The sequence below is a fragment of the Macaca mulatta genome, chromosome 19 (genome assembly GCF_049350105.2).
Source record: "Macaca mulatta isolate MMU2019108-1 chromosome 19, T2T-MMU8v2.0, whole genome shotgun sequence".
Classification (NCBI taxonomy): domain Eukaryota; kingdom Metazoa; phylum Chordata; class Mammalia; order Primates; family Cercopithecidae; genus Macaca; species Macaca mulatta.
The window spans coordinates 13,370,783-13,394,440 of NC_133424.1; the positions used below are offsets into that span (position 1 = coordinate 13,370,783).

General features: G+C 52.1%; 2 protein-coding genes and 1 long non-coding RNA gene across 12 annotated transcripts in view; 2 read left to right on the forward strand and 1 right to left on the reverse strand.

The window, feature by feature from the left end:
* Positions 1 to 12,562: 12,562 nt before the first annotated feature.
* RTBDN (retbindin) lies at positions 12,563 to 23,626 on the reverse strand. 8 transcript variants are annotated; one of them, XM_077977907.1, is made up of 7 exons: positions 23,281 to 23,428; positions 22,983 to 23,044; positions 18,185 to 18,371; positions 17,251 to 17,335; positions 17,038 to 17,148; positions 14,849 to 14,945; positions 12,563 to 12,736 (listed from the first exon to the last, which is right to left on the reverse strand). In XM_077977907.1, the coding sequence occupies exons 1-7, from the start codon at positions 23,294 to 23,296 to the stop codon at positions 12,677 to 12,679; spliced, it is 618 nt and encodes a 205-aa protein (XP_077834033.1). In that variant the 5' UTR covers positions 23,297 to 23,428; the 3' UTR covers positions 12,563 to 12,676. The 8 variants fall into 8 exon arrangements, with proteins under 8 accessions (XP_077834033.1, XP_001109507.1, XP_077834032.1 ...); XM_001109507.5 differs by lacking the exon at positions 12,563 to 12,736 and adding an exon at positions 13,556 to 14,011 and having other exon boundaries at positions 23,281 to 23,626; XM_077977906.1 differs by lacking the exon at positions 12,563 to 12,736 and adding an exon at positions 13,556 to 14,753 and having other exon boundaries at positions 23,281 to 23,626.
* Positions 13,811 to 21,278, forward strand: LOC114674177 (uncharacterized). The gene is made up of 3 exons (XR_013409084.1): positions 13,811 to 13,990; positions 14,859 to 14,966; positions 20,751 to 21,278. It is a non-coding gene; the product is annotated as an uncharacterized LOC114674177 (long non-coding RNA).
* The window catches only part of MAST1 (microtubule associated serine/threonine kinase 1), a 43,948-nt gene continuing 42,419 nt past the window's right edge, over positions 22,130 to 23,658 (forward strand). For all 3 annotated transcript variants that reach the window (XM_077977502.1, XM_015123034.3, XM_015123035.3), the window contains exon 1: positions 22,130 to 22,200. Coding sequence is in view for 1 of the 3 variants with exons in the window: in XM_015123035.3 (XP_014978521.2) it covers positions 22,162 to 22,200 (39 nt within the window). In the remaining 2 variants the exon portion in view is untranslated. The remainder of the gene's footprint in view (positions 22,201 to 23,658) is intronic.

Sequence of the window (23,658 nt, forward strand, 5' to 3'; positions counted from 1 at the left end):
GCCTTTTGGAACCTTAAACAGAATGGGTGTTGGTTGATTGATTTTATGTGGTTTGATTTTTTTGTGTTTGTAAATTTTATTTATTTATTTTATTTTATTTACTTTTTTTGAGAGACGGGAGTCTCAGTCACCCAGGCTGGAGTAGAATGGGGTAATCTCGGCTCACTGCAACCTCTGCCTTCCAGGTTCAAGCAGTTCTTCTGCCTCAGTTTCCCAAGTAGCCGGGACTATAGGCATGTGCCATGCCCAACTAATTTCTTTTTTCTTGAGACAGAGTCTCCTGTTGCCCAGGCTGGAGTACCATGGCACGATCTCGGCTCACTGCAACTTCCACCTCCCTGGTTCATGCCATTCTCCTGCCTCAGCCTCCCGAGTAGCTGGGATTACAGGCACATGCCACCACACCCGGCTGATTTTCTTTTCTTTCTTTTTTTTTTTTTGAGACAGAGTCTCGCTTTCTCACCAGGCTGGAGTGCAGTGATGCAATCTTGGCTCACTGCAACCTCTGTGTCCCGGGTTCAATCGATTCTCCTCCCTCAGCCTCCCACGTAGCTGTGACCACAGGCACGCGCCACCATGCTCAGCTAATTTTTGTATTTTTAGTAGAGACGGGGTTTCACCATATTGGCCAGGATGGTCTTGATCTCTTGACCTTGCGATCCGCCCGTCTCGGCCTCCCAAAGTGCTAGGATTACAGGTATGAGCCACCGCGCCCAGCCAGTTTTCTTGCATTTTTAGTAGAGACGGGGTTTCACCACGTTGGCCAGACTGGTCTTAAACTGCTGACCTTAGACATTCTGCCCGCCTCAGCCTCCCAAAGTGCTGGGATTATAGGTGTGAGCCACTGCGTCCCACCTAAATTTTGTATTTTTTAGTAGAGACAAGGTTTCACTATATGTTGGTCAGGCTGTTCTCTACCTCCTGACCTCAGGTGATCTGCCCACCTCAGCCTCCCAAAGTGCTGGGATTATAGGCGTGAGCCACTGCACTGACCTTTTTTTAGTTATATGTTTAATTTAAAATTTTTAAAAAATTTTCTTTCTTGAGACAGTCTCGGTCTGTCACCCAGGTTGCAGTGCATTGGTGCAATCTTAGCTCACTGCAACCTCCGCCTCCCAGGTTCAAGTGATTCTCCTGCCTCAGCCTCCCTAGTAGCTGGGACTACAGGGGCGTGCCACCATGCCTGGCTCATTTTTTGTATTTTTTTTTTTTTTTTTTTTTTTTTTTTTTGAGACGGAGTCACTGCAAGCTCCGCCTCCCGGGTTCACGCCATTCTCCTGCCTCAGCCTCCCGAGTAGTTGGGACTACAGGCGCCCGCCACCGCGCCCGGCTAGTTTTTTGTATTTTTTAGTAGAGACGGGGTTTCACCGTGTTAGCCAGGATGGTCTCGATCTCCTGACCTCGTGATCCGCCCGTCTCGGCCTCCCAAAGTGCTGGGATTACAGGCTTGAGCCACCGCGCCCGGCCCCCATTTTTTGTATTTTTAGTAGAGACGGGGTTTCACCATGTTAGCCATGGTGGTCTCAATCTTCTGACCTCGTGATCCGCCTGCTTTGGCCTCCCGAAGTGCTGGGATTACAGGTGTGAGCCACTGCACATGGCCTATTTTTATGTTTTTAAGATTTTTTTGAGAAAGAATGTCACTCTGTCATCCAAGCTGGAGTGTAGTGGTGCAATCTCAGCTCACTGCAACCTCGGCCCCCTGGATGCAAGCAATTCTCCCACCTTAGTCTCCTGAGTAGCTCAGATTCCAGGCACATGCCACGATGCCCAACTAATTTTTGTATTTTTTGTAGAGACGAGGTTTCACCATGTTGCCCAGGCTGGTCTTGTAGTCCTGGGTTCAAGTGATCTGCCTGCCGCGGCCCCTCAAGGTGTGAGCCACCATACTTGTCCGATTTATTCTAATATGTAAAATACATGATGTGACTGGGCACAGGGGCTCATACGTGTAATCCTAGTGCTTTGGAAGGCCGAGTCAGGAGGATCTTGACCAGCCTGGACAACATAGGGTAACAAGAGCGAAACTCTGTCTCAAAAAAAAAAAAAAAAAAAAAAAAATTGGCTGGGCCGCATGGGGGAAGATAAGAAAAACTAAAGGTAACAAACCAAACAAAAATCTTGACGGGCAGGGTGGAGTATGGCTGCAGTCCCAGCTTTTCTGGAGGTTTAGGTAGGCTCCAGCATGGGCAACAGAGCAAGACCATGTCTCAAAAAAAAAAAAAAAAAAAAAAAAAAAGCATATCTGCACATTAATGTTTGGAACAAGCTGCATTCTCTCCAGAAGGACCTAGAAGGCCCAGATAAGCCCACCAGTGATTTGAGGCAGGTTGAGATGGAAGCTTTTCAGATGTTCTTTCTTTGGTGCTGTTTTTGTTTTGTTTTGTTTGAGACAGAGTCTCATTCTGTCACCCAGGCTGGAGTGCAGTGGCACAGTCTTAGGTCACTGCAATCCCCACCTCCCATGTTCAAGCGATTCTCCCACCTCAGCCTCCCGAACAGCTCCCGAATACCATGCCCGGCTAATTTTTGTATTTTTAGTAGTGACAGGGTTTCATCATGTTTGCCAGGCTGGTCTGAAACTCCTGACCTCAAGTGACCCACTTGCCTCAGACTCCCGATGTGCTGGGATTATAAGTGTAAGCCACTGCACCCAGTCTGTTTTTGTTTTCTGAGACAGGATTGCTGTCACCCAGGCCAAAGTGTTGTCATGTGATCTTGGCTCATTGAAGCCTGGAATGCCTGGGCACACAGGATCTTCCCACCTCAGCCTTGTGAGTAAGTGGAACTACAGGTATGCCACCAGGCGCAGCCAATTAAAAAAAAAAAAATGGGCCGGGCGCAGTGGCTCAAGCCTGTAATCCCAGCACTTTGGGAGGCCGAGACAGGCGGCTCACGAGTTCAGGAGATCGAGACCATCCTGGCTAACACGGTGAAACCCCGTCTCTACTAAAATACAAAAAAAATTAGCCGGGCGAGGTGGCGGGCGCCTGTACTCCCAGCTACTCGGGAGGCTGAGGCCGGAGAATGGCGTGAACCCGGGAGGCGGGGCTTGCAGTGAGCTGAGATCCGGCCACTGCACTCCAGCCTGGGCAACAGAGCCAGACTCCGTCTCAAAAAAAAAAAAAAAAAAAAAAAAAATGGCAGGGTGTGGTGGCTCACACCTGTAATGCCAGCACTTTCGGAGGCTGAAGTGGGCGGATCACGAGGTCAGGAGGTAGAGACCATCCTGGCTAACACGGTCTCTACTAAAAATACAAAAAAATTAGCCCGGCTTGGTGGCGGGCGCCTGTAGTCCCAGCTACTCTGGAGGCTGAGGCAGGAGAATGGCGTGAACCCAGGAGGCGGAGCTTGCATTGAGCCGAGATAGCCCCGCTGCACTCCAACCTGAGTGACCGTGCGAGACTCAGCCTCAAAAAAAAAAAAAATAAATAAATAATTGGCAGAGATGGGATCGCCCTGTTGCCCAGACTGGTCTCTCAATTTCCTGGACTCAAGCGATCCTCCCATCTCAGCCTCCTAAAGTGCTTGGGATTACAGGTGTGGTCCACTGTGCCTGCCCTGCTCTCTTTTGAGACAGAGTCTTGCTTCGTTGCCCAGGATGGAGTGCAGTGTTGCAGTCTTGACTTACTGCACCCTCGAACTCCTGAGGTCAAGTGACCCTCCTTCCTCAGCCTTCAAGTAGCTAGCACTGCAGGCATGTATCACTATGCTCACTATGCTCAGCTAAGTTTTTTTCTTTCTTTTTTTTTTTTTGAGACGGATTCTCATTCTATAGCCCACGCTGGAGTGCAGTGGCACAATCTCTGCTCACTGCAAGCTCCGCCTCCTGGTTTCAGCCATTCTCCTGCCTCAGCCTCCCAAGTAGCTGGGACTACAGGCGCCCACCACCATGCGCAGCTAACTTTTTTGTATTTTGTTAGTAGAGACAGGGTTTCTTTTTTTTGAGACGGAGTCTCGCTCTGTCGCCCAGGCTGGAGTGCAGTGGCGCGATCTCGGCTCACTGCAAGCTCTGCCTCCCGGATTCACGCCATTCCCCTGCCTCAGCCTCCCTAGTAGCTGGGACTACAGGCGCCCGCCACCGCGCCCGTCTAATTTTTTTTTGTATTTTCAATAGAGACGGGGTTTCACTGGGTTAGCCAGGATGGTCTTGATCTCCTGGCCTTGTGATCCACCTGCCTTGGCCTCCCAAAGTGCTGGGATTACAAGTGTGAGCCACCGCGCCCAGCCAGAGAGGGGGTTTCACGGTGTTAGCCAGGTTAGTCTCCATCTCCTGACCTCGTGATCCTCCCACCTCAGCCTCCCATTACAGGCACGAGCCACTGTGCCCGGCAGCTTTTTTATTTTGTAGAGATGAGGTCTCCCTATGTGACAGGAGGCCTAGCACTTTGGGAGGCTAACACTATGTTGTGTTCTTGAGACGGAGTCTCACTCTGTCACCCAGGCTGGAGTGCAGTGGCATGATCTTGGCTCACTGAAACCTCCGCCTCCCAGGCTCTAGCGATTCTCCTGCCTCAGCCTCCCAAGTAGCTGGGATCACAGATGCGCACTTCCATGCCTGGCTAAGTTTTTGGCATTTGGCATTTTAGTAGAGATGAGGTTTCACCATGTTTCCCAGGGTGGTTTTGAACTCCTGAGCCCAGGTGTTCTGCCCACCTCGGCCTCCCAAGTGCTGGGATTACAAGCATGAGCCACACCTGGCCCCCACAGAGTTCTTTTTTTTTTTTTTTTTTTTCTTGAGACGGAGGCTCACTCTGTCACCCAGGTCCCACATACTCGGGAGGCTGAGGCAGGAGAATAGCTTGAACCTGGGAGTTGGAGGTTGCAGTGAGCCAAGATCACGCCACTGCACTCCAACCTGCACGATAGAGACTCAGTAAGAAAAAAAAAAAGTTGGGGGGGCGCCGGACATGGTGGCTCACGCCTGTAATCCCAGCACTTTGGGAGGCCGAGGCAGGCAGAAAACTTGAGGTCAGAAGTTTGAGATCAGCCTGGCCACCATGGCGAAACCCTATCTCTACTAAAAATAAATTAGCTGGGAGTGGTGGCAAACGCCTGTAATCCCAGCTACTCGGGAGGCTGAGGCGGAACTGCTTGAACTTGGGAGGCAGGGGTTGCAATGAGCCAAGATCGTGCCATTGCACTCCAACCTGGGCGACAGAGTGAGACTCCATCTCAAAAAAAAAATTTTTTTTTTTATAGAGATGGGGTCTTGCTCTGTTGCACAGTTTGGTCTCAAATCCGTGCCCAAAGGATCCTCCTGCCACAGCCTCCCAAAGTGTCAAATTGTTGAGATTATAGGCATGAGCCACAGTGCCTGGCCAAGTGTCATAATTTCTTTTTTTTTTTCTTTTTTGAGATGGAGTCTCGCTCTGTCGCCCAGGCTGGAGTGCAGTGGCCGGATCTCAGCTCACTGCTAGCTCTGCCTCCTGGGTTTACGCCATTCTCCTGCCTTAGCCTCCGGAGTAGCTGGGACTACAGGCGCCCACCACCTCGCCCGGCTAGTTTTTTGTATTTTTTAGTAGAGACAGGGTTTCACCGTGTTCGCCAGGATGGTCTCGATCTCCTGACCTCGTGATCCGCCCGTCTCGGCCTCCCAAAGTGCTGGGATTACAGGCTTGAGCCACCGCGCCCGGCCAGTTTTTTGTATTTTTTAGTAGAGACGGGGTTTCATTGTATTAGCCAAGATGGTCTCGATCTCCTGACCTCGTGATCCGCCCGTCTCGGCCTCCCAAAGTGCTGGGATTACAGGCTTGAGCCACTGCGCCCGGCCGTGTCCTAATTTCTTATAGTCATTGGATTAGAGCTCACAAATATGAACTCATTTTACTTTACTCCTTTCAACACACTCTCTCCAGACAGTCACATTTTGACGTCCTGGGGGTTAGGACTTGAACATACGAATTGGGGGAGACTATTCAACCCAAAACAGAGCATTTCTCCACTCCATGCAAATACTGTGTTGGACACAGAAGCCAGCACTGCCCCAGCCAGCCAGAATCCCAGAACTGCCCTTGGACAGTGGAGGCTAGAGTGCCTGGGAATGCATGATGGGGGACCCAGCTCTGATCTGGGGCCCTCAGAGCCTGAGGAACCAACTGGCAGAGGTCTGCGGGGTGAATGCAGTGGAATAAGTGACTGGAGGATGGAGGGGGTTTCAGGCAGTGGGCACGTGTAGAGGCCTAGAAATGGGAGACCTGGCTTCAAGAAGACCCAAGAGGCCAGGCGCCGTGGCTTACGCCTGTAATCCCAGCACTTTGGGAAGCTGAGGTGGGTGGATCATGAGGTCAAGAGATGGAGACTATCCTGGCCAACATGATGAAACCCCATCTCTACCAAAAATACAAAAATTAGCTGGGTGTGGTGGCGGGCGCCTGTAGTCACAGCTACTCTGGTGGCTGAGGCAGCAGGATCACTTGAACCTGGGAGGTGAAGGTTTCTGTGAGCTGAGATCGCGTCACTGTGCTCCAGCCTGGTAACAGAGCAAGACTCCGTCTCAAAAAAAAAAAAAAAAAAAAAAAGGCCCAAGAGCAGGGCAGTGAGAGGAGGCATTCGGGAGGAGGTTTGGTCTCCACCCAAGAGACACCCTCTATCCAACCCTCATCCTGTTGTTATTATTATTTTGTTATTTGACTTAAAAACTTTATTTTTCTTTTGAGATAGAGACTTGCTCTGTTGCTCAGGCTGTGTTGCAGTGGCACCTCAGCTCATTGCAACCTCCACCTCATGGGTTCAAGTGAGCACATCCGGCTAATTTTGTATTTCTTTTTTTTCTTTTCTATGTTTTTTTTTTTTTTTTAAATTAATTAATTTATTTTTTGAGACTGAGCCTTGCTCTATCGCCCAGGCTAGAGTGCAATGGCCGGATCTCGGCTCACTGCAACCTTTGCCTCCCTGGCTCAAGTGATTCTGCTGCCTCAAACTCCTGAGTAGCTGGGATTATAGGCACCCGCCACCCCGCCCAGCTAATTTTTTTTTTTTTTCTTTTTTTTTTTTGAGGCAGAATCTTGCTTTGTCTCCCAGGCTGGAGTGTGGTGGCGTGATCTTGGCTCCCTGCAATCTCCGCCTCCCGGGTTCAATAAATTATTCTGCCTCATCCTCCCAAGTATCTGGGACTACAAGCACGTTCCACTACACCTGGCTAACTTTTTGCATTTTTAATAAAGACAGGGTTTCCCCGTGTTAGCCAGGATGGTCTCCATCTCCTGACCTCATGATCCGCCCGCCTTGTCCTCCCAAAGTTCTGGGATTATAGGCGTGAGCCATTGCACTCCACCTTCTTTGACTTTTTTTTTTTTTTTTTTTTTTTGAGACGGAGTGTGGCTCTGTCGCCCGGGCTAGAGTGCAGTGGCCAGATCTCAGCTCACTGCAGGCTCCGCGCCCCGGGTTTACGCCATTCTCCTGCCTCAGCCTCCCGAGTAGCTAGGACTACAGGCGCCCGCCGCCTCGCCCGGCTAGTTTTTTGTATTTTTTAGTAGAGACGGGGTTTCACCATGTTCGCCAGGATGGTCTCGATCTCCTGACCTCGTGATCCGCCCGTCTCGGCCTCCCAAAGTGCTGGGATTACAGGCTTGAGCCACCGCGCCCGGCCCTTCTTTGACTTTTTATAGACACCGGGGGTCAGGGGAGGTGGGTCTTGAAGTCCTGAGCTCAAGTGGTCTCCTGCCTTGGCCTCCCCAAATGCTAGGATTATAGGTAAAAGCCACCAGTCACAACGTGTGGCCTGTAAATGTTATTTCTTTTCTTTCTTTTTTTTTTTTTTTTTCTGGAGATAGAGTCTCGCTCTGTCACCTAGGCTGGAGTGCAGTGGTGCGATCTCGGCTCACTGCAACCTCTGCCTCCCAGGTTTAAGCAATTCTGCCTCAGCTTCCCGAGTAGCTGGAATTATAGGCATGTGCCACCACTCCCAGCTAAGTTTTATATTTTTAGTAGAGACGAGGTTTCACCTAGTTGGCCAGGCTGGTCTTGAACTCCTGACCTAAGGTTATCCACCCACCTCAGCCTCCCAAAGTGCTGGGATTACAGGCTGCAAATGTTACTTCTAACAACAGTCTGAATTTGTGTGAACTCAGTGCTGGGTCCCCATCCTAGCAGCATGAAGCTCACATGGGAGTTGGAGAGAGTCCAGGGTTCCACACTGACCTGCTCAAGATCCCCAGTATCATGTTTTTGAGGGTTTTGTTAAGAAACAGGGTTGGCTGGGAGCAGTGACTCACGCCTGTAATCCCAGCACTTTGGGAGGCTGAAGCGGGTGGAACACCTGAGGTCAGGAGTTCTAGACCAGCCTGGCCAACATGGTAAAACCCCATCTCTACTAAAAATACAAAAATTAACCAGGCCTGGTGGCAGGCGCCTGTCGTCCCAGCTACTTGAGAGGCTGAGGCAGGAGAATCGCTTGAACCCGGGAAGGCAGAGGTTGCAGTGAGCCGAGATCACACCACTGCACTCCAGCCTGGGGGACAAGAGTGAGACTTCGTCTCAAAACAACAGAAAAAAGAGGGTCTTGGCCAGTCACTGTGGCTCCCGCCTGTAATCTCAGCACTTTGGGAGGCCAAGGTAGGCGGATCAGGAGGTCAGGAGTTCAAGACCATCCTGACCAAAATGGAGAAACCCCATACCTGTAATCCCAGCTACTTGGGAGGCTGAGGCAGAGGAATCGCTTGAACCCAGGAGGCAGAGTTTGCGGTGAGCCGAGATCGTGCCATTGCACTCCAGCCTGGGTGAAAAGAGCAAAACTCCATCTCACACACGCACACGCACACACACACAAAATAGCTGGGTGTGGTGGTGAGCGCCTGTAGTCCCAGATACTTGGGGAGCTGAGGTGGGAGGATCACTTGAGCCTGAGAGGTTGAGGCTGCAGTGAACCAAGATTGCACCACTGCACTTCAAAGCCTGAACAACAGAGTGAGACCCTGTTCAAAAACAAACAAACAAAAAAAAACTCAAGGCCGGGCATGGTGGCTCTCGCCTCTTATTCCAGCACTTTGAGAGGCTGAGGCAGGTGGATCACCTGAGGTCAGGAGTTCAAGACCAGCCTGGCCAACATGGCAAAAACCCGTCTCTACTAAAAGTATAAAAATTAGCCAGGTGTGGTGGCAGGTGCCTGTAATCCCAGCTAATCAGGAAGCTGAGGCAGGAGAATCGCTTGAACCTGGGAGGCAGAGGTTGTAGTGAGCCAAGATCATGCCACTGCACTCCAGCCTAAGTGACAACAGTGAGACTCCGTCTAAAAAACCAAAAAACCTATGGCTCTCACATATTTCCTTTTCCAAATGAGGTCCTGAGTATCTGGGACTACAGGCACAAACTATAGCACCTCGCTAATTTTTTTGTTTGTGTGTATGTGTGTGTGTGTGGTTTTTTTTTTTTTTTTTTTGGTAGAGATGAGGTCTCACTATGTTGCCCAAGCTGATTTTGAACTCCTGGCTTCAAGCTCTTCTCCTACTTCAGCCTCCCAAAGTCTTGGGATTACAGGTGTGAGCTGTCCTGCCTAATTTTGTCCAGCCTAATTTCTTTTTGTATTTTGGAGATGAGGTCTGGCTGTGGTGCCCATGCTGTTCCCAAACTCCTGGCCTCAAGCAATACCGTCACCTCAGCCTCCCAAGTAGCTGAGACTATAGCCACGAGCTGCCAAACCTTGCATCACACCCTGTCGCTCTCTTTTTTTTTGAGACACCATCTCCCTTTGTTGCCCCGGCTGGAGGGCAGCAGTGCAATGACGGCTTACTGCAACCTCCACCTCCTGGGCTCAAACAATCCTCCCACCTCAGCCTCCCAAGTAGCTGGGTCTACAGGCGTGTGCCACCATGCCTGGCTAATTTTTTAAAATTTTAGTAGAGATGGGGTTTCACCATGTGGCCCAGGGTGGTCTGGAACTCCTGACCTCAAAGAATCCATCTGCCTCAGCCTCCCAAAATGCTAGAATTACAGGTGTGAGCCACCACTCCTGGTACATCACACTCTATCCTCAGATTCAAGTGCCTCTGCCTGGCATCCAGTGTCTTCCAGGACCAGACCCCATCTCCCATGGTCTATCCCAGGCTTCCTGGTCAGCTCAGAGTTCCCAGAACATGAAATCTCCAGGCCTTTCACTTGGAATGTCCTCCACAGCTTGATTATCTGACTGGCGATCCTTTAAAGACTTGCTTTACTTGGGCCGGGCCCGGTGGCTCATGCCTATAATTCCAGCACTTTGGGAGGCCGAGGTGGGCGGATCATGAGGTCAGGACATCGAGACCATCCTGGCTAACACGGTGAAGCCCCGTCTCTACTAAAAATACAAAAAATTAGCCGGGCATGGTGGCGGACGCCTGTAATCCCAGCTACTCGGGAGGCTGAGCTTGCAAGTGAGCTGAGATCGTGCCACTGCACTCCAGCCTGGGTGACAGAGTGAGACTCTGTCTCAAAAAAAAAAAAAAGACTTGCTTTACTTTTCTTCCTTCAATGCTTGTTCCTCTTCCTTGTCACAATAACACAGTCTATAACATCAATAACCCAGTATGTAACATCATCCACAAGAAACAATCATAATAGACGGTGTCTACATTCATTGAGTGATAATTACGTGCCACACTTTCTAAGCATTTTATTTGACATCCCTCCCATTGGAGGTGGAGTCTATGATGCCTCTCCTTGAATATGAGCTGGCTTCAGTGACTCCCTGTAGTGAATAGAAAGAGATGTCACACTGTGTTAATTCCAAAGTTAAGTCATCAAAACTGAACTCCCACTTGGCTTGCTCTCTTGGGACATTTCCCTTAGATCGTAGCTGCCATGTTGAGAGGAAGCCCAAGCCACAGAGGGGCCATGTGCAGATATTCTGGCAAATAGCCCCAGCAGAAGTTGAAGACAACAGCCAACGCCAACTAGCAGATATGTGAGCGAGGAAGACTTCAACGTGATTCCAGCCCCAGCCACTGTCTGCAAGTACATGACAGATCTTCAGGAAGAACTGCCAGGCTGGACTGAGTCAAACCCCAGAACCATGAAAGATAGTGACTTTTTTTTTTTTTTTTGAGATGGAGTCTCGCTCTGTCACCCAGGAGGCTGGAGTGTTATGGCGTGATCTTGGCTCACCGCAACCTCTGCTTCCTGGGTTCAAGCGATTCTCCTGCCTCAGCCTCCTGAGTAGCTGGGATTACCGGCATGCACCACCACCACACCCGGCTAATTTTCTGTATTTTTAGTATAGGTGGTGTTTCACCATGTTGATGAGGCTGGTCTTGAACTCCTGACCTCGTGATTCACCTGCCTCGGCCTCCAAAAGTGCTGGGGTTTTTTTTGTTTTGTTTTTGAGACGGAGTCTGGCTCTGTTACCCAGGGTGGGGTGCAGTGGCATGATCTCGGCTCACTGCAACCTCTGCTTCCTGGGTTCAAGTGATTCTCCATCCTCAGCCTCCTTAGTAGCTGGGACTACAGGTGCCCGCCACCACGCTCAGCTAAGTTTTTGTATTTTTAGTAGAGATGGGCTTTCACCATGTTAGCCAGGATGGTCTTGATCTCCTGGCCTTGTGATCCGCCCGCCTCGGCCTCCCAAAGTGCTGGACTTACAGGCATGAGCCACCGTGCCCAGGCTAGTGACTTTTTTTATCATCACTATATTGGAGTTGCTTGGTATGCAGTGTTAGATAAGCAGAAAAACTTGCACTAACTCACTGAATTCTTTCTCAATTCTGTGAAAGGAACTCATTTCCATTTTATTTTATTTATTTTATTTTAATTTTTCTTTTTGAGACAAGGTCACACTCTCTCACCCAGGCTGTAGTGCAGTGGTACTATCTCAGGTCACCACAACCTCCATCTCCTGGGTTCAAGTGATTATCCCACCTCGGCCTCCCAAGAAACTGGGATTACAGGCATGTGCCACCACGCCTGGCTAATTTTTGTATCTTTGGTAGAGATGGATTTTCGCTATGTTGGCCGGGCTGGTCTTGAACTCCTGGACTCAAGTGAATGCACTGCCTGCCTCAGCCTCCCAAAGTGCTGGGATTACAGGCATGAGACACCATGCCCAGCCCACATTCCCATTTTAAAGATGAAGAAATTGAGGCTCAAGCTGGGCAATGTGTGAAACGGAAGTTACAGCGTAAGTAAGTGGTAGAGCTGGGTTGTGAACACAGGTGGACACTACACAGGGTCATTGTCACCAAACTCTGTAGTCAGTATATGTATAATATGGGGTCTTGGACAGGCATGGTGACTCATGTCTGTAATCCCAGCACTTTGGGAGGCCGAGGTGGGTGGATCACGAAAGTCAGGAATTTGAGACCAGCCTGGCCAACATGGCGAAACCCCATCTGTACTAAAAATACAAAAATTAGCCATATGTGGTGGTGTGTGCCTGCAATCCCAGCTACTCTGGAGGCTGAGGTACGAGAATCACTTGAACCCAGGAGGCTGAGGTTGCAGTTTGCCAAGATTACACCACTACACTTCAGCTTGGGAGACAAAGCTAGACTCTGTCCCAAAAAAAAAAAGGGCATGGCGTGGTGGCTCATGCGTGTAGTCTTAGCACTTTGGGAGGCCGAGGTGGGTTGATCACCTGAAGTCAAGAATTTGAGACCATCCTGACCAACATGGTGAAATCCCATCTCTACTAAAAATACAAAAAATTAGCCGGGCTTGGTGGCAGGCACCTGTAATCCCAGCTACTAGGGAGGCTGAGGCAGGAGAATTACTGGAACCTGGGAGGTGGAGGTTGCAGTGAGCTGAGATCCTGCCATTGCACTCCAGCCTGGGCAACAAGAGCGAAACTCTGTCTCAAAAAAAAAAAAAAAAAAAAATTGGGGTCTGGCTTTTGCCCTGGCTACAGTACAGTGGCAGGATTATAGCTTACTGCAGCCTCGAATTCCTGGGGTCAAGTGATCTTCTTACCTCAGCCTCCCAAGTAGTTGGGAGTTCAGCACATACTACCATGGCCAGTTTGGTATTCTGTGTCTGCATGTCTTAGTATTTTTTATTTGAGACAGGCTCTCACTGTGTCACCCAGGCTGGAGTACAGTGGTGTGATCATGGCTCACTGCAGCCCTGAACTGAGCTCAAGCGATCTTCCTGCCTCAGCCTGCTGAGCAGGTAGGAATACAGGCACGCACCACTACACTGGGCCAATTTAAAATTTTCTTTTTGTTTTTTTTTGGTAGAGACAGGTTCTCACTGTATTGCCAAGCCTGGCCTTGAACTCCTGGGCTCAAGCAATGCAACCACCTTGGCCTGTGAAATTGCTGGGATTACAGGCACGAGCCTCTGCACCCGGCCTTGAAGTGTGTCTTGAGGCCTATACAAGTTAGGCAGCTTTTTGGGAGCCCTGGTGGCACACAGTGGGAAGGAACCCCTCCTGCCCTTGTCAGCCCCTGTTCTGACCCCCTCTCCATTTCCAACACCTGGGTGTTCCGAGTTATGTTGACTGCTCTAGGGCACAGGCCATCCATCATTTACACTGTAGTATGAATCAGTCACTAATTCTAGGATCTGAGGATTAGACGTGAGACATCTGTTACTTTCTGGCAATTCTCCTTCCCACTTATTTCCCCAAGAAGCAGCCACACACATCACGTGCTCTAGCTGGTGACTTTATTCAAAGGGGAGAGGGAAAAGTGAGAGAGAGAGTTGGGTCATTTCTGGGATAACCTGGAGAGGGGTGAGTCTCTGGAGCTCCAGGGAGGAGGGACAGACATCTCAAAACTATTATAGAAGGCCGAGAGGGCGAGGGGTGGGGTTCTGGGTGTTCTGAGGGGCAGGGCTGGGGGAAGGGACCCTCCCCCAACTCAGGGCCACGCGTCCGCTAGGGGCCGCTGCCGCTTCCACTGCCACTCCCGCTGCCCGCGGCGTCCTGGATGGAGGTGCGAGGGCGGCGGGAACGCCAGGAGGGAGCTTCCCGGGCCCGCCGTCCTGGTCTGGGACGAGGTAGCGCGGAGATGGAGATATTGAAGCAGTGACGGGCTCCAGGAGCGGCCACCGGCAGGGCGTGGCCCAGAGCCGAGCGACAAAGGTCCGTCCCGTCTGCGAAGGTCTACGAAAAAGTGGAGTTAGGGCCGTAGTGGGCGGAGTCCAGAGGGGCATGGCTTTCTCCCAGGGGCGTGGCCTCGGGAAGGGAAAGTCTGTAAGTTCCTTTGGGATTGGGGTCAGAGGTGGAGTGTGCAGTTTGGGAGTCTGGGTGCGGGGCCAGAGTGGTGGCAGGTCCTTGGGGAGTGTGAATGTTCTTACTGGGCCCTAGAGGGATGAATCAGGGTTGGGGCAGTCGGGGGGCGCGTAGACAGGTCTGTATCAAGGCTGGGGTTTTGTAGAGGGTGACTGGGCTTCTGGGTCCTCCATGGTAAACTGGATGGACCCAGAGCAGGGATGGTTCCTTGGGAAGGGCAAATCTGGACTTAGGGAGCTTTTGGGGTCAAAGGGCGCAACCCAATGGGAGGTTGGGCTAGGGAAGGGTTGGAGTAGGGACCTGGGGAGTGCCAATCCGGTCTCTGGGGTCTAGACACGGTAAGAAAGAACTTGGTGGGGGTCAGGGGCAGTAGCTCATGCCTGCAATCCCAGCACTTTGGGAGGCCGAGGCGGGCGGATCACCTGAGGTCAGGAGTTCGAGACCAGTATGGCCAATATGGTGAAACTCTGACTCTACTAAAAATACAAAAATTAGCTGGGCATGGCGGCGAATGCCTGTAATCCCAGCTACTCGGGAGGCTGAGGCAGGCAAATCACTTGAACCCGGGAGGCAGAGGTTGCAGCGAGCAGAGATTGTGCCACTGCACTCCAGCCTGGGCAACGAATGAAACTCTGTCTCAGAAAAAAAATAAAGAACTTGGTAGGGAGGATCTCAGTCTCTTCTCTTCACCTTCTGCCTCACACTCACCTGTCCATAGGTAAGGCAGCTAGGCTCACAGCCCCTTTTTTCTGAGAGTGGGAGCCAAGTCGGGCCACAGGTGATATCATCTTCGCAGTTGGCGAACCTGGAGATGGCGAGTGGAGAGGTGGGTAAAGCTTTTGTAGCTACATGCCAGCGGGATTCCGGTTCTTCTAGACTGTGTTCAGTATATGTCCCCCGCTGGGATCCAGGCCCTGCCTCTTAGAACCACTCCCCTGCTAACTCCAGATTTCATCTCTCCAGATTTCATCCCACCCCATATTCTATCAGATCTTTCCATACTCTGGGCCATGTCACAACTGGCCTCGTCCCTGCAGACCTCAGACCATTTGTTACGGGCCAGTCCCTCATATTTTCCCACTCTTTCATTTTCCTTTTATTTATTTTTGAGACAGGGTCTTGTTCTGTGACTCAAACTGGAGTGCAGTGGCACAATCATGGCTTATGGCAGCTTTGACCTCCCGGGCTCGAGCAATCCTTCCACCTCAGTGTCTCAAGTACCTGGTACTATAGGCACACGCCATCATGTCTGATTAGTACTTTTTTTTTTGTTTTTTGAGATGGAGTCCTGCTCTGTCTCCTGGGCTGAAGTGCAGTGGCCCAATCTCTGCACACAGCAATTTCTGCCTCCCAGGTTCAAACAGTTCTGCCTCAGCCTCCTGAGTAGATGGGATTACAGGCGCCCACCACCACGCCTGGCTCTTTTTTGTGTTTTTAGTAGAGACAGTGTTTCGCCATGTTGGCCAGTCTTGTCTCAAACTCCTGACCTCAGGGGATCCGCCCACCTTGGCCTCCCAAAGTTCTGGGATTACATGCGTGAGCCACTGCGTCTGGCCCATGTCTGATTAATTTTTAAACTTTTTGTTGAGACTGGGTCTTGCCATGTTGTCCAGGCTGATCTTGAACTCCTGGCCTCAACCAATCCTCCTATTTTGACCTCTCAAATGACGGAGATTATAGGCGCCCTCCCTTTTACCTTCTCTTTTCAATCAGGAGGACTCACTTCTTAAGAAATCTCAGGGCCTGGCTGGGCATGGTGGCTCACCCCTGTAATCCTAGCACTTTGGGAGGCCAAGGCAGGCAGATCACCTGAGGTCAGGAGTTAGAGACCAGCTTGGCCAACATGGTGAAACACCGTCTCTACTAAAAATACAAAACTTAGCCGGACGTGGTGACGGAAGCATGTAATCCCAGCTACTAGGGATGCTGAGGCAGGAGAATCACTTGAACCCAGGAGGCTGAGGTTGCAGTGAGCCGAGATCGTGTCACTGCACTCCAGCCTGGGCAACAAGAGCAAAACTCTATCTCAAAAAAAAGAAAAAAAGGCCGGGTGCCGTGGCTCACACCTGTAATCCCAGCACTTTGGGAGGCCGAGGTGGGAGGATCACGAGGTCAGGAGTTCGAGACCAGCCTGACCAACATAGTGAAACCCCCTCTCTACTAAAAATACAAAAATTAGCCAGGCGTGGTGGTGTGCACCTGTAATCCCAGCTACTCAAGAGGCTGAGGCAGGAGAATCGCTTGAACCTGGGAAGTGGAGGTTGCAGTGAGCCGAGATTGCACCACTGCACTCCAGCCTAGGGGACAGAGTGAGACTCCATCTCAAAAAAAAAAAAAAAAAAGAAAAGAAAAGAAAAAAAAAAAGAAATCTCAGGGCTATGAAAAGCCACATCGCCATATGGCAGGTATCTTAAAAACTGGGGGCTTCAGGCCGGGCGCGGTGGCTCAAGCCTGTAATCCCAGCACTTTGGGAGGCCGAGATGGGCGGATCACGAGGTCAGGAGATCGAGACCATCCTGGCGAACACGGTGAAACCCCGTCTCTACTAAGAAATACAAAAAATAGCCGGGCGAGGTGGCAGCGCCTGTAGTCCCAGCTACTCGGGAGGCTAAGGCCGGAGAATGGCGTGAACCCGGGAGGCGGAGCTTGCAGTGAGCTGAGATCCGGCCACTGCACTCCAGCCTGGGCTATAGAGCGAGACTCCGTCTCAAAAAAAAAAAAAAAAAAAAAAAAAAACTGGGGGCTTCTACCTGGGCTCTAAACATTAAGCTGCATCTCTTAAACCTTGGCCCTGTTGGAGGCCACTCCCCTTTACACAGAAGGCCAAGCGAACTGCAGGCTCCGCCCTCTCCCCCGCCCAAGTCACAAGCCACGCCCCTTGCCCCCGCGTGTCCTACCAGGCCTGGCAGAGCTCCTCGCAGAGCGGCTGTGCTTGGCGTACCCCCAATAGCCGCAGGCGAAAGCGACTGCGAAGGGCACGTTGGAGGTGTTCCAGGAAGGATTCGCACCTAGACATCGGGAGAGAGAGGGTTGGATGGGTTAGGACCCGAGGGGAGTTCCAGGGCAATGGGCAAAGTACGAGAGAAAACAGTGGAGGGTGCTGTACTCACTCGGGGCTCGGCACTCCACAGCGTTCTGGATGGTTCCCAGGGCCCGATATCTCTGTTGCGTCCATCTCTGAGGGACAACAAGTTCCTGGCAAAGGGGAACCCTGTGAGCCAGGGTCTTGGATCCTCAGATAAGGTTTGGGAACTGAGGGCTGGGGATCCCCTGGACAAGGGAGACCCCAATTACATCAATCCTCACAAACCCATAAGTTAAGACCCTTCCTTTGGAATGCAAATGCAGCTTCAAATAGTAAAGATCATTGTTTATAATAATCAACTTATTTGTCATGTGCCTGGTAGTGACACATGTGCTTAATCCTTTTCCTTTATTTTTCTTTCTTTCTTTTGAAACAGGGTCTTGCTCTGTCTCCCAGTCTGGAGTGCAGTGGCATGATCTTGGCTCACTGCAACCTCCACCTCCCAGGTTCAAGCAATTCTGGTGCCTCAGCCTCCCAAGTAGCTGGGATTTCAGGCACATGCCGCCTCATCCAGCTAATTTTTGTATTGTTAGTAGAGACAGGGGTTTCACCATGTTGGCCAGGTTGGTCTCAAACTCCTGACCTCAAGTGATCTGCCCACCTCGGCCTCCCAAAGTGTTGGGATTACATACGTGAGCCACCGAGCCCCGCTCATATGCTCATAGGCTGAATCTTAACAACAGCTTTGTGAGGTATGTTTGTTATTTCTCTCTTTTTGGGGGTCCATGTGAGACCCAGAGAGGTTAGATGACTTCCTCAGGATCACATAGTTACAAAGTGACAGAGTTGAATTTGAACCCAGGCAGTCTAATTCTTATCCACCATTCTTCAGCACTATCCCTGCCTCCCACCTTCGTGGCCCTGCTAGGCCCCTCTCATAAGGAAATTCTGACATTGCCATGGCAGGGTAGGTGTGGGTTTCTGGGTGTTGGTGGTGAGGCAGGGTCTGGGGTGCTCACCTGCCAAGTGTAGCTTGCCTTTGCCCAGATCAGCTGCCAGCCCATGGTGTCGCTGGGACCTGGCTTGGAGTGGGTGGCTCCCTCCACAGGCTTCTAGCAGGATCCATGCCAGGGTCAGTTGCAGGACCCAGGTCAGGCCAATGGGTCGCATGTGGACCCTGCAGGCCATGTCCACCTGAGATAAGAGCTGGCAGGCATAGTGTGGGGTTCAGCCATCCCTTTCTGTGAGCTTAGGGTGGCACCCACCCAATGCATACCCAAGAAGCAGTGCCAGACAGAGTAGGGAAAGTGCAGCTGAGGAGGAGGCTGGGGCAGTGGCCAAGGATATTCAAATCCCAGGAGACCACCAGGGCCTGCCTCCATCCTAGGAACCCCCCTCCCATCAGAATCCTGACCTCTCTGTCCCCCACCAAGTGCCACCCCCACCAAGCTTAGACCACAGTCGCCCTCCCCCATCCAGCAGGATCTCCCACCTTTTTAGTCCTCAAGGGACCCCTTTTTTTCTCAGAATGAAGGGGACCTCCCTAGCTCTTCCAATCCCCCTCTACTGTTCAGTAATTCCTTCTCTTCTATGCAGCCTCCCTCCTCCCTCTCTCACTCTCTGCCAGCCCTTCTCTGGGTCACCTTCTCTCGGCCCACAATCGGCTTAGGGGCCACCCAGAGCTGGGCCTTTGGGACCAAGCGTGGTGTGGCAGGGCTCAGGTTCTGTCACTGGGGCCCAAAACTACAAGGCAGGGACAGCTAGCCGTCTCTGGAGACAAGACTGTCCCCTTCCTGCCTCCCCGAGTTCAGCCCCTCACCTGTTAGCTGGATTGGGGTATAGAGGCTGATAAGACACCTCAGGATCCACTCCAGGAAACTGGCAACTGAAAGGGGCATGGCTTAATGCAGAGGCGGGACCTCCCACCGTCCCGCCCACATGCCTGCTGACCAAAGGCTGGCCAACTTGGGCTGGTGTGTATATATCCTTGTGTTTGCTTTTATGTTGAGCTTGTGGCTTAAGCTGTGGTATCTGTATATGAGGGGAGTGCGTGTGTGTGTGTGTGAGGAAGGTGTGTTTGGCCTGCAAATTAACACACATACAAACACATACTCAGCAAATGCAAACACGCAAACATCCACAAATACAGATACACACAAACTCACACTCTGCTGCCATACAAACACATGCTTAGGAAACATAGACATACACACACTCATCCAATGCAAACACACACAAACAACACATATAAACACTCAACCAGTGTCAACCAGTTCAGAACTTCAACAACTTCTGAAGTTTCTGCGAATGTGTGTTGCTTGTGAACACTCCCTTAACTCATCCATTCATTCGACAAACATTTATTGAGCACCTACTGTGTGCTAGATTCTGGGGATGCAGTAGTGAACAATACATGAAAATTTCAGCCAGGCATGGTGGTTCACACCTGTAATCCCAGCACATTGGGAAACCGAAGTAGAATGATTGTTTGAGCCCAGGAGTTTGAGACCAGCCTGGCCAACATGGTGAAACCCCACCTCTAGTAAAAATAATTAAAAAATAAATTAGTTGGGCATAGTGGCACGTGCTTATAATCTCAGCTGTTCAGAAGGCTGAGGCATGAATATAGTTTGAACTTGGGAAGCAGAGGTTGCAGTGAATCAAGATTGTTCCACCGCACTCCAGCCTAGGCAACAGAGTGAGACTCTGTCTCAAAATAAATAAATAAATAAATAAATAAATAAATAAATAAATAAATAAAAATAAAAGACACACAAATCTCAACTTTCATAGAGCTGACATTCTAGGGGGAGAATCGGATGAGAAAAACATCCCTGCAGTGGGTACGGGTGTGTGTGTCTATGTGTTGTGTTGGGAGAATAATTTGTTTTAGATTATAATTTGTGTGCAACTGGACATCCCTTGGTTTTGGAAATATGTGGCTGTGCTTCCACTGGTTGAGTGTTTATATGTGTTGTTTGTGTGTGTTTGCATTGGATGAGTGTGTGTATGTCTGTGTTTCCTAAGCATGTGTTTGCATGGCTGCAGAGTGTGAGTTTGTGTGTATCTGTATTTGTGGATGTTTGCATGTGTTTGCATTTGCTGAGTATGTGTTTGTATGTGTGTTAATTTGCAGAATGTGTGGGTCTGTGTTTGTGGAGTATATGTTTGCAGAGTGTGTTCGAATAAGTGTTTGCGTGTCTGTGTTTCCTGAATATGTGACTGTATGTAAGTGTTTGTGTGCCTCTCATCTCAGGGCAAGAGAGGCTTTTTGTCTGCCTCTTTTATCGCTGTATTCCCTCCCAGATCCCAAAATACTACATTGCACATAGTAGGTGCTCAATATGTGGTAAGTGAACGAATCAGTAGATACTATCTCTGGGTCCCTCTGTGTGCACCCAGTGATGTGCTGGAGGCCTCAGTAAGCAAGATCTGCCGGACCTAGCCTTCTCCTGGTCCATCTTGAGGTGGTCGCAGATGTTTGTGGGTCAGATCTGTTCAGCTCTGGGCCATGCCTCACGCCAGAGCCTCCGCACCCTTTGTCCTTCCCTAATCTCAGCCCCCGACCCTGCGCTTGGATTTCAGCACCGTGGACAGGAACGCGCGAGACCAGCACCAAGGAGAGCTCCCGCGGTCGTCATCGTGAGCTAGGTCGCCAGGGGCGGAGTCCGGGCCATGGACTGAGAGATGTGCGAGCAAGGGACTCAGTGAGACGGTGACACAAACATGCCGACAAACATATAGAGACACAGACAGATATAACCCAGGCAAAGGCGCGAACTTGAGGCGACAAGCTCCTGGGGAAAACCCGGACCCAGCCTCGCCGTCGTCCAGCAGGGGTCGCTCTTACCCAGCAACCGCGCCCTCCCGGACCTTGGGGCCAGATACTGGCCACCACCCCTTGGGAAGCCCTTCTGTCCCCCAGTGCCAAGACTTGGAGTTCGGAGGGCTCGGACACCCTCCTCTCCAACTTCGGGAAGCATGGTGGATTTGGCCTCACCTGTGTGAACATGGAGGAGCGTCGAGGGAGCTGAAAAGCGCTTTAACTGCCCCCCTCTCCAACTACCAGCTAATCGCTCCTATAAATACAGACGGTCTGGCCTGGCTCCTTAATCCGGACCATAAGGGAGGGGTCGCTAGAGGGGCTGCAGGGTTCCCTGAGGAGGCTCTGATTGCGGGGGACGGGGGGCGTAATATGCAGGCACATGTTTTTCTGAGGTTGCCTCTCCTGTGAAGATGGGTCTCCTCAGTGAAAATGTTTCTCTGTAAGCATGACATCTCCCCTGGGGCTGTAGAGGTCTCATGGGTGGGGACAGTTTTCCACAGAGGATACGGCTTTTAGGGGTCTCTGATTGGAGGTATCCCCCCCAGGGTCTCCACGGGAATTGTTACTCCTGGGATCTTTCTCTTTGGGGAATGCCTCTTCCGTGGGGAGGGGGATGGCTTTTGAGAGGAAAGTCACCTCTCAGGGACCATATCTCTTAGGAATGATTTTCAGGGTTGGGGGACTTCTTGATTGGAGAGGGCGTCCATGTGGAAACTATCTCCCCCGGGAAATGTGTCTCACCAAGGGGGGTCTCTGGGGGATGAATGTGGGGGGAATGTATCTCAGGGAGAAGGCTTCCTTTGGGGTGTTTCTTAAGTGGGGGTTCTACCCCTGAGAATGTCTCTCCCCTGGGGTGTGTCTTTTTATAGGGGTCTCTCGGCAGCTTGGCTCCCATGGGGGCACCAGGAGGCTCCGCCTCCCCGCCCACCCCTTCCCCCCCCAGCGCGGGCAGCGGTGGCTGAGCTCGGGCTCGGGTGCCCAGACGCAGTGACGGCGCCGGGCCCGCCCCACTTCGCTCCGCCCCCTCCACCCCCCCCCAACCAGCCGCCGCCGCCGCCGCCGCCGCCGCCGCCGCGGTCCCCGCGGCTTCTCACTCCCTCCCTCCTCCCTCCTCCCGCCGCCGCTGCCTCCCTCCTCCCTCCCCGGGCCGAAGTCGCCGCCGCTGCCGCCATGGACGATTCGGGCCTCATCCGCCGCCGGAGGCTGCAGGTACGCGGCTGCCTGGGCTCCGGGTGGAGAGGAAGGGGTCAGCGCCCTGGGGCGGGGCCGGGCAGGAGGCGAGCGAACTTGCACCAGGGTCGGCCGGGACTCCCCCACCCATGGGCTCGGGACGCTAACCGCAGGGAACGCTGTGGCCGCGCGTCCCGCAGCGCTGGGGACCCCGCCCCTCAGGCGCCGCCCGGCGATCCAGGGAGCTGCCGGAGGGGTGCAGCCTAGCGCTCCCCCTCGAGGATCGCCTGATGGGCGCTTGGCCCGCCCTAGGGGGAGGGGGCTGGGGCCGAAGTCATCGTCCTGGCGCCTCGCCAGGCTGGGGGTGAGGGGGCGCAGAGCAAAGTTATTACCCTAGGGTTCGTGCCCCTCAGGGCCATCCGCGCCGCTGGAGGCGTAAACATGTTTGTGCAGCAGCCTCGCCCCTCACCACCCCAGGAGCCCCCTCCCGAGGCATAGGACGCCCTGCGTCCCCCACGCACCTGCCTGGCCACCAGGATTCTTCCTACTGCCCTAATTGGACAGGCACCTAGACAGCTTTCTCACTCTTCATTCCACCTCCTCCACTACAACATCCGCCCCCCCACCGCGATCCTCAAGTCCAGCCCAGCTTGTGGGTGGGCGGGAGCGATTTTTAGCTCCTTGCAGCCTTAGAAGATGCTGGTCTCGAGGCTGCGCAGGCGCAGGAGGCGTGCGTCCACTGCACGGAGTGGGACACTGAGGATCGCTGTGGAGTCAGTGTGGGGAAGGTGGGGACAAACTCAGGTGTCGGGAGCTCCTACCTCCAAGGTGGGGAGGGATTCTGTAGCCGAGAAGCGTCCTCTGCTCGTCTTCAGCTGCGTTTCTGAGGGGTTAGTAGGGAAGTTCAGGGTTAACACAGAGGTTCGGTCCCAAACATTCCAGAGAGGAAGGTGATGATATCTGTGCCCCAAGGCCCTGCGTGGGGTCTGGCCCTTCTGAGCCTCCTTGGAGCTCAGCCCCAGGCTTGGTAATCTGGAGTTTAGATAAAGCCAAGAATCGGCCCAGACTCAGGCTCCATCCCCAGCCTGAATCTTGGGAAAGGAGGATTCAAACCCTCACCTAGGGCTTCGTCCATTTCTAGACTCCCCTAATCCATCATTCCCGAGGTTGAAGACCAAGGGGAGCTGATAGGTCAGTGCAGCAGGAAAAATGGTGATCAGACTGCAGGAAGGACCTTCCAGGCGTCTGGATAACGCTGGAGCCAGACATGAGTTGGAAAACTAATTTGCTTTCAGAGCCCAGATGGCCCGCTCTCTGGAGCTTAGGCCTCTCTGAAGTGCTCCCCACATTCTCTCCCCCTCCCAGGGGTGGGTTAGGAGAGTGGGTTCCGGGAAAAGGGAGGCAGCTGCGGCAAAGTTAGAGCAAGTGCTGCAGCAGCCAGGCTGGGTTCGCGCCGTCGGGTCTCCGAGAAAAGGGAGGAAAGAGGCGGGGCCTGCA